Below are 10,220 nucleotides of genomic sequence, written 5' to 3' on the forward strand. Positions count from 1 at the left end.
AAGTCACTTTTCTAATTTTAAATAATAATAAAAAAAGGGAAATGATAATGACAAGTGCAGAATCTTTTGTTTGTCCTTTGCATTTTTACTTTTTGTGCCAAACAGTAAAAATGTCCATATCCTACTTTTATTGTGAACAAAACCCACAGCAGTGCAACGAAATAATAAAGCTGTTCTATCGGCAGTGAGACAAAGATTCAGCCTTTCGGTGAGCTGAGCCAAGCTCATTATGGTGACCTATTTCTAACAAAGTATTAGATTCCACTTAATGTATGTGGCTAAACATCACATGTCTGCCCTTTTGTTGCTCTGGAAGACCGTGGTTTCAGATGAAACACTTGATTCAGCAAATGGAAAAGCTCCACTAAGGAAGTATCAACTATTTTCTATGATAGTGACAAAAAAATTCTATGTCTACAATCATTAATTCAAATCATCTTCGCTTGTGACTTTAGCACTAACTTAAATCAAATGGCAGTTTACAACACAAAAAGGTCTCAATATATTCACATCTGGTTTTAATTCAGTTCAGATTTTTCCTGCTGATTTCAATATAATCCAAATTTACAGGCAAAATCAGATCCAGTTATACTCTTTCTGTGAATGGTCCTGCCCTTAACATATAGGTGAACTGTAGTTTTAAACTGGAGAGCTGGCACCTCTTTGATGTGCCATGAGCTTCTTAAGTCCTTGTTAAGAGGCTCATGACACATCATGAAACATCACAGATCCTCACAACATGCACACCATTCTTATTTTTCTCATCATTAAAATGGAGGTACTGACATGTTGAGGTCATCTAAGAAATTGACAAAAAAGGCTTGACTGATTTTCAAAACCGTTCACACGTTGATTCATGTCATCAAAATATCCCATAAGTTGGCTAAGGTACTTAAACAACTTACAGGTGGCTAAAATCACTCCTAAGAAGCTCATGTCTTAACTGCAGCTTATGTGGCAGTTAATCAGAAAAGATTAACCCTTTCAGGGTAAATGCAGCTGTATTGTCTTGAAACCAGAATTTACTGTGCACATTTGGAGGTTGGGGAGCATCTGTGACCAGCAGATTTAAAGCATTGACACAGATTTTCAGTTCAATTCAGGTCTGGACTTTTAACTGGATCAATGCAACACTTCTTTCAACAGTTGCTCAGTTGTATGTTTATAGTTGCTTCAAAGCTGGAAGGTGAAACTCTCTCCCAGTCTGATGGCTTTTGGTTTCACTCAGTCAGGTAACAAGAACACCGTGTTTAGCTGTGTATCTTCAGTTTTCTCTTCAACTGATTCTCCGACTGGGGTGTAGCTCTCTGCAGCTCTTCCAACAAACCCTGCTCAGAGTTCATTCACACCGTCATACCAGTCCTCTCTACTGTCTTTATGATGCTCAGTCCCCAACAGTAGAGATGCATTTATACAAAGATTACATAACTTTCAGAATAAATGTCTGAATACAACTGGCAGCACTAGATATTAAGGGTGTCAGATTAAAAGGGGTTTGAAAACATTTTGCTCTCTACACATCAGAATCTTGCAAATGGATTTTTCAAAAATCCATTTGCAAGATTCTGTAACCCTTCGGTTACAAGCAGCAGCTACCACTATTGAGCCACTTATGTACTTAGATATAAAAAAGTAACCTGAACTTGAACCTAATGATGATATACAGTTAAACTATGATCTGATATGATGACTGTGAGTTTATGTTGTTGTGGTTATTTAGAAACTAATTTCCATACTTCTTAAGTAGTACTAAAACATTCTCAGCCTAAACTTGTTTCTAAAGTTCTTTAGTGCCAAGCTTTTGTAGTTTCACATACTGATGTCTGTGCAATTATTTACCTAAAAAACAAAACATTTATTTAAACTTTAATCTCCATTTTACAGAACACAAACTGAGTATTAATGTTTAATACTTTGAAGTTCAGTTTCAAGCATACACTTAAAAATTTAGTCACTGGTTAAGAGGATTGACTCACTTTTTCCCCTGCGTTTCAGTTGCACTATTGTTTATTCAAACATTGCACAAACACACACACATAAAAACACAGTGAAACAGTTTTCCTTTTACATTTTATTTGAAGATTATAGAACATCTGAAGATAGAATACTTTAAATATTACATATAATAAGACATATCAAAGATAACTAATACATTCTATGACAGCGACTGAGGAATGAATGTTTATGTGCCAGTTTAAGCTAGCAGTGATGTGTAGTGTTATGCACGGGCTGAGATGAGGTGACTGAGGCCACTGAAGTACGACTTCTCTCGTTCGCTCATCAGCTCAAAGTGCAACGGCTGCTGGCAGAAGTTGCATTCTGCCGATGAGTGGGGCTTCAGCCCGAGGCCCGACTCCTTCCACGTTTGCACCAGTTTCTCTGAAAAAAAACAAAACAAGTGAAGCGTCAGTAAAGGCTGAAAGGTACATATGCAACCTGTTACAGTTTAATTGAATCTACGACTCAGTCTTAAGAGGTTATGTCACATGTAGCCGGTTTATCATCTTACCAACAAAGTATTTCATCATCTCTGGGGTGTGGTGAGGGGTTGGGGCAATGCGCAGAAGCTCCTCCCCTCTTGCAACAGTGGGGTAGTTGATGGCCTGCACGTAGATGTTGTGGCGACTCATCATGATGTCACACACCTCTGTGTTTTTCTCAGCGTTTGCCACCTGAGATCAGAAAGTCACACAATATGATTAAAGAGCAGTCATCAGGGGTGTCTTATGTGGGGCTTAAAGCTAATCAGCCTGTCTGTACTTAAAGTGTTTTCGTTTGATGAGATTAAACTGTGAACTAAATCGTAGATTACCCGAACAGGGATAATGTGGCTAGGGCAGTGCACAACAGGCAGCCCTGCATCCATCAGCATCTGTCTGAGCAGCTGCACGTTGCGCTGGTGTTTACGCCTCAGCATGCGGCCTTCTTCCCCTTTGAGGGTCTGGATCGACTGCCGGGCACCGGCCAGAAGCATCGGGGGCAGGGAGGTGGTGAAAATGAAACCGGCTGCGTAGGAGCGCACAGTGTCCACGAGGGCAGAGGTGCTAGCAATGTAGCCCCCGACACATCCGAAAGCTTTCCCTGGACAACAAAATGACCAATCATTTCACAAATACTTGCAGAATTTAGAATCAAAACAAAAACATTTGTGAAACCAACAAGCTTCTTGAAGCAGCAGATGCACAGAGTAGCAGAGCTGATGGGTTAAGCTCAACAGTGACACAGTAACTCAATGAGAGTGCACTGAGACAGCACACAGTTTCCTAGCAACAACAGAACTACTCATGCTCCTTCAAGCACAGGCATATTGGATGGCACTACTGAGGCTTGATCCTCAGACGAGCATAAACACAAAGAGCAGGATGAGTCATGCAAACTGGGAACCGTTGTTTGGTTTAAAAATATAGTCATGCATAAAAGCAGAAGTAGCTCAATAATATCCCAAAAGGAATTGAATAAAAAAAAAAAAATCACTGCTTTGTTTAGTAGATATTGCATGCTGACCTAGAGTTCCTGAAATGATATCCATCTTGTGCATTACGCCATCCCTGTCTCCGATTCCTCCTCCTCTGGCCCCGTACAGACCCACAGCGTGAACCTCGTCAACGAAGGTGATGGCGCCGAACTCATGAGCCAGGTCGCACATCTCCTCCAGGGGACACACAGCACCTGTTCCAGAGAATGCAGCACAACATAGGTCACAATGCAGCATTTCGAAGAACATTTGAATGGTGTTACCAGACAAGTAGATGAAAACTGACCATCCATGGAGTGGACAGTCTCAAACGCCACAATTTTGGGTTTGGTGGGGTCTCCTTTCTCCAGCAGCTCTCTGAGATGAGCCAAGTCGTTGTGGCGGAAAATAAACTTCTTAGCGCCGCTGTTCCGGATGCCCTGGATCATTGACGCGTGGTTGCCTGCATCTGAGTAAATCTCACAACCTGATGTTGTGAGGAAAGATAGTTAGCAAAAAGTTACATTTAAAAGCCTAGACAATTTTGCTTCACCTCCCCAAAAAACCTACCAGGAAGCATCTTGGCGAGGGTGAAAAGTGTGGAGTCATTGGCAACAAAGCAGGAGGTGAAGAGCAGAGCAGCATCCTTGTTGTGGAGGTCAGCCAGCTCTTGTTCCAGCTCCACATGGAATTTGCTGGTCCCAGATATATTTCTGGTTCCCCCTGCACCTGATCCGTGCTTTTGTAAAGTGTCCCTGAAAGAAGAACATGAGCAAAGCAAAGTGTGATAATTTTGTCTGGTTTTCTAAAGCAGCACCACAATAACAGTCCACACCTTTTTCTTAGATAGAAACTTAACTAGGTGTAAAATTACAATGACTGAACAATAAGTATTATAATTGCACTGTATGAAAGCAAGGGCAGGCTGAAACAATTTGAAAGGAAAATAACACTTCTCTCATCTGAACTCTGACCAGCTACTTCCACTGAACCAGAGATCCGGCAGCGCTCCTTGGTATCTGGTCATATCTAATCATCATATAGTGTTTCTAAGCAGTTCTAGTTCTTTCCGTTTGACCTCAGCTCTTACACTGGGGCAAAAGCCACAGAGCAATCAGAGGCAAACGGTGACCATACACAAATATTTTCTTTATTACATAACAAACCTTGAACCTAAAAAGTAGAACAAATGTTATCGTTTGAAGGTTACACCTCCAAGCTTGTTGTATTAGACTCACATGATGGACTTTACAACTCGAGGGTGTCGACTCATGCCCAGATAGTCGTTGCTGCACCAAACGGACACTTCCCGCTTATCCTCCAGCGACCCTGTGAAGTCGTCCGCCATCGGAAATTCAGTGGCCAGGCGGTTCACAGTCTTAAACACCCTGTAGGTGTGGTCATTCTTTTTCTCTTCTATCTTCTTCTCAAAAAAGTCATCGTACTGGAAGCGGGACACTGAAACAAACCAGGAAGTCAAGACTTGCATGATATGTTGCAGAAGTAAATGATGCAAAGCTCAACAGTCAAATAAAACCTACTTCTGCCAAGCAAGTTGTCCTGTAGCAGGTGGGTAACCCTCTTGGGACGCTGCTTCAGGAGAGTCTTCATCAAATTACTTTGGTCTCCCACTTTACTGATAGTCAAGGATGGCTCTTTCAACTTGGCAGGTGAAATCTCTAAAATGGGTGAAAATAACAAAAAACAGTATTAGATATGACACAACAGACAGAGTTAAAATTTCTTAAATTTACCATACAGCTCACCTTTCTGAACAGTGCGCACTTCCTCAACATCCTCCTGGAACTCCATGGTAACCTGGCGGACCACAGCGCTGTTCTTCTGCTTCATTTCAGCAGCCAGAAAGGGGCATTTGGAAGCCACTCCCTGGCATGTAGTTGGCACAGGATGACCAGTAGGCAACTTGGACTCTATTCCCACCACAGGGGCTGAAAAAAAGGACACAACATTTGATGTGCATGGTTAAAACCAACATATCACAACTGGCAAGCTAACTCACCATACAATGAGTTATCTCATTATTATGTAGCTTCAGTGTATTTATTCACGCTCACCTTCATTTCCAGCCTTGATCTCAGTCCTTTGATTGGAAGTTGAAGAGCACAGAGCCCGTGCCATTGACGGAGCCATAGGTTTTGAAGCCAGTTCCATCATGATGGGACATCGTTGAGCATAAGTCACCATGGATTTCCTGGACTGCTGGAAAAAAGCCTGTGGCACACATGCCAGAAAGGGACAGCGACGGACAATAACTTCCATTGTCGTCAACGATGATGAACGTTTAGACACCTAAAGGAGGGAGAAGAAATGTAACCAACACATAATAAGATGCTGAAATCTCATGCATAGAAAATATCCATGATATATCACTTAAAGAAATATTAAGCATCACTTGCTCTTAATAGATAATTTCTCCTAGACAGTAAAGTGCACACAACACACTGAAAATCCTATGACATAATCAAATAAATCTTCAAGGATCTAAAAGTTTGGTCAAAATACAAATATAATAAAAATGTTATGCATCAAAACATAAATAAGAAAAAGACAACAAAAGTTCTCATACTGATCAAAAAATGTGGCTGCATGTTATAGAAACATTATGATCCTGTTTTTTTTTTACAAAAATTTCAGTGGACCTTGATCTTAAATTTAGGTATGCGTCATCATAGGGATGATTTTTTAACAACACAGTGAATGATAATTTTTGACACACAAGACTGTCTAAATCGTCTCAAACATCTCTAAAGAGGGTTTTGTCTTAAGTTCATTAATCATTACCAAACACGGCAACTGATGTCTGATGACGCTAATTTGATAAATAAGAGTTGCCTTTTGCGAAATCCCCGAAACTCTGATTCCCACCCAGACAATTTTTCCAGATGACGCCGGTTTGTAGACATTCCCGGAAATACAACTCACCACGGAGTATTCCCTTGTACTAGTGGCAGAGCTCAAAATATTGGAAGGACTTTGTAATAAAAGGTTACTTGAACAAATAATATAGTACACAAACGTTTTATTTCCGGTTCTAATATTATCATTTCAGACTTTTACCCTCTCAACCCTTCTTCAAGAAAAAACAATCACAACGCTTAAGATATTAACACAACCACTGTGACAACCTTTATAATTTTGATTTTAACTTAGGTGCTGTTTACAAAAGTTATCAAATTAGCACAGCTTATTAAACATAATGTTAGCTATTGCCAAATAACAGAAATGTATGTTATTTGGCATTTTTCCAAACAACTAAAACAGCTATTTCGACACGCGTCTGGTATTACATTGTAGAAAATAAATGAACAGTATATTTTACGCACAATGTGGAGATAATGATAAAGCCTCTCCGTTGATCCTTGCCGGTTGACCTAGCTTGACGCTAGCTGCTCTGCCATATTAAGCAACCAGAAGTAAGAATGGAACCGCCCAGAAAATACATTAAAAACTTACCTTTTAAAACTACGAGCAGAGTAGCAAATTCCTCACGGGTTTGGTAGGGCGGAAGAAATCAATATGAATGTTAAATAAATATAAGAATTGCTTGAGTTTCTGCTAATGAAGAGCTCGAGAGCGCCGCGTTATCCTGCACTGAGGACGAACGAAGAGGACGAGGACGGGCAGGGGTTTATAAAACTGTACGGCATGGCTGAGTCTCGCGATATTTGCGTCACGTGGAAAGAGGTTTTAATCACGAGTAAGCTTTAGTTTTTATGCTCGAGAGATTTAAGAACGTGAATAAATTAATCTTTTACGATAATGCATAAGTGTTTAAAGTCACGATCAAAGACAATTTATAATCCTTTAAAAAAATCTTATGATCAGATAACTAATGACAGAATTTTCGAGGTAAAATTCACACCGTAATTCAAAGCTTTTGCAAACCATTTTAAACTATTTTGTATTCAATCTAACAATTAAACAAACAAAAACTTATAAATGTCACATTTCGTATCTGTTGTGGCATTTGCTGCTGGTTTTTTGCTACTGTTCCTTTGTCCCCCACAACCTCCCAACTTCTTTAATAAACTTCTACATATGTGTATTAATACATAATAATTTTGCAAAATATTAATATTTTTATGCTAAACAATTTTTTTTTGCAAGATTACAGTAAAACATTGTAGGTAGCTTGTTTTGCAATACTTAATTAATCTCTTTTCAAAATTTTGTGCAATTAAAAATATTTAGGCTCTTAAAGATTATGTCTGTTTTTCCCTTTCTGTCACTTTTACATGATTTTAAAACTAATTATATTCTAAAATCAGTTTTCACATGATTATGTCATTTATTAGGCAAAATCTTTCCAAGTCAACCAGTCCAAGTTCATATAGGAAAATATATAATTTCGCTTTCTAAATCACTTTTTGTTAAAAAGTCTCAGTCTGCCCTGAGACTTCTCCTGTTGTACAAAGTCAACGCAATGCTGCCTCTCCCTAATCCTTTGCTGACCACTGCCTACCAGTTGCCTGAGAGACAGCTTCTAAACTTTATCCTCTGTACAAGAAAGACGTAGTCAGCTGTTTGTCAGTATTTCTTATCATTCTGCTAAAGAAGCACGACTCATTTTTACTCAAAAATAATGGTCAGATGGTACAACGTTAAAGAAGATAAATATTTTTAATGGTGCACTTTACAATCAATGATAGTAATCATGAAGGTTAAAAGACTAATCTGAAGCTGGGTCAAATGGTTATTAGTTCAGACTCAAAAGCAGCACTGTTTAGAGGAGTTTCAAGTTAAAGGTTAGTTTAGATAGCTCATCCTACAAACAAATATGTATAAGCTGCAGCAGCACAGTATGGATAGAGCAATATTTCCCATATGGAAACATGGAGAAATATATGCTTCTTCTATGTAAGAAACCCTGAGTGGGAGTATATTTTATTTGATCACGAACAATATTGTGGTTGACTTGAATGAATTTATCAATCATGCATACAAAATGTATGCATGATTGATAAATACAGGTCATCTGTGGCGCCTCAAATGTGCCACCCTCCCCATCCTATATACTCAGTGACACCATGATGTGTCATTGATAAAAAAGAAAATGTTAAAAGTAACACAAATTTAAGGTTTATGAAATGTATTAATTCTACTGATTTTTTTCCAATAGCTCTCATTCTCTACCCTCCTCTGAGTGCAAATAGTTTCCATTTCTATTCTATAATGCAGACCAGTATTATAATTATTTCTCAGAGGTTGACAAGAAATAATTACTAGAAATCCTTGTTCTGTTCTAGAAAACATATTTACAAAAACCTAAAACCAAAAAAGGAAATAAAACTTAACTTCGACTGGAGTTTAGAGGGTTAAAAATTAACTTAACTTAAATTAACTTTATTCATGTTACCAATATTCAAGGGTCCCCTATTTTTAATAAGTGGTTTATAAACTTTATGCTCAGTAGGAAGTAAATAACAAAATATATTATGACAATAACACATGCATAAATCCCTTTTAAAAGCAAAAAGAAAGAAGGATGAATATATAACAACCAGAAAGATGGAGAAGTATTTGCTATTGACTACATTTTCTACAAGATTCAACTTTTCTTTTATACTAGTATTTTCAAATATTGCTCTTTGAAACAAAGATAGGATAGAAATCAAATAGTTAAAGAAGTTTTTATTATATATTGAGGTGAACTATTTTAAATGTAGGAAGCATTTATGCCTTCCGTAATAGTTCAATTTGTTGCATTCCCAGTGTTCTGCTGCCCCCTGCTGTTCATACCAAACTATTAAATTAAAGCTGGAGGATTTGACCTTACTTATAAAAAAAACATTTTTATCCAGTACAGAAAATACAATAATTTACAGACTAAAAGTTGTAAATTTTTAGTGCAAATGATTATTGAACAATTAAACATTTTTAGTTTATTAGATTGTTGGAATGCCAAAGTTAACGTTTTTTCACTCTATTTTATGTTTTGTCGATAGCTGCAGTTTCTTTCACTATTAAGAGTTTTTATGTTTGACCACACAATAAAAACTGAATTAATATAATGTGAAGTTAGAAGCAGATTATCACATTTCCAGTATTGCCTCAGAGCCTTTCTGCTCTTCAAGGGATCTCCGAAGTCTTGATGCTTTGTTTACATTTCTGGCCTCATGTGACTCTGGCCACTTCAATTACAGTCACTACAGCTAAGCAACAAAGTAATTATTTAAGATAACATGAATTCCATAGCCCTGTGTCTGTGGGAAATCACTTTTCATTCAAACATTTTAAGAGCAGCTCAGTTTAATTCAATTACATAAGTACATGAATACAGAAACATTCACAACAGTACAATTCTGTGACAAAAATCAGTTAGAACAAGAGTAATTTAACTCAAGACAAGAAAGAAAAAATCCAAAATATTAAATAGTTATGAACACCCAATGGCAAGTTTTATTCTAAAACTGTGATTTTAGATATATCTAAATAATATGTTATTCTTGTTTTAATTAGTTAGACTTTTTAATGCTTCTTTTTTCTGATTATAGGTCAGATGATGGAGTATATCTAGCATGACATGTCACATGACAGCCATAACCGAATGACACTTTTTGTCATTACTTTTCTTCCTGTCCGTGGAATATTTGATAAAAAGCCTCATGGCCGAAAATAACTATTATCTTTCAGTCAAGAACAAAAGAAAATAAATTGTCCTTCATTGTAGGGATATCATCTTACAATAAAACATATTTGGTCTCTAAAATGATTCAAATACACAAACCCAAACAGATTGTACACT

At 37.6% G+C, this 10,220-nt stretch overlaps 1 protein-coding gene across 1 annotated transcript; it reads right to left on the bottom strand.

The window, feature by feature from the left end:
- Positions 1-2,056: 2,056 nt before the first annotated feature.
- On the bottom strand, positions 2,057-7,091 carry alas1 (aminolevulinate, delta-, synthase 1). Its single transcript, XM_055027011.1, has 11 exons — positions 6,929-7,091; positions 5,530-5,764; positions 5,221-5,403; positions 4,996-5,133; positions 4,693-4,912; positions 4,025-4,209; positions 3,762-3,941; positions 3,505-3,669; positions 2,813-3,081; positions 2,510-2,672; positions 2,057-2,379 (listed from the first exon to the last, which is right to left on the bottom strand). The coding sequence occupies exons 2-11, from the start codon at positions 5,732-5,734 to the stop codon at positions 2,219-2,221; spliced, it is 1,869 nt and encodes a 622-aa protein (XP_054882986.1). The 5' UTR covers positions 5,735-5,764; positions 6,929-7,091; the 3' UTR covers positions 2,057-2,218.
- Positions 7,092-10,220: the final 3,129 nt, after the last annotated feature.

This window comes from Poeciliopsis prolifica, unplaced genomic scaffold (assembly GCF_027474105.1).
Source record: "Poeciliopsis prolifica strain line A6 unplaced genomic scaffold, Auburn_PproV2 SCAFFOLD003, whole genome shotgun sequence".
NCBI classification, from domain to species: domain Eukaryota; kingdom Metazoa; phylum Chordata; class Actinopteri; order Cyprinodontiformes; family Poeciliidae; genus Poeciliopsis; species Poeciliopsis prolifica.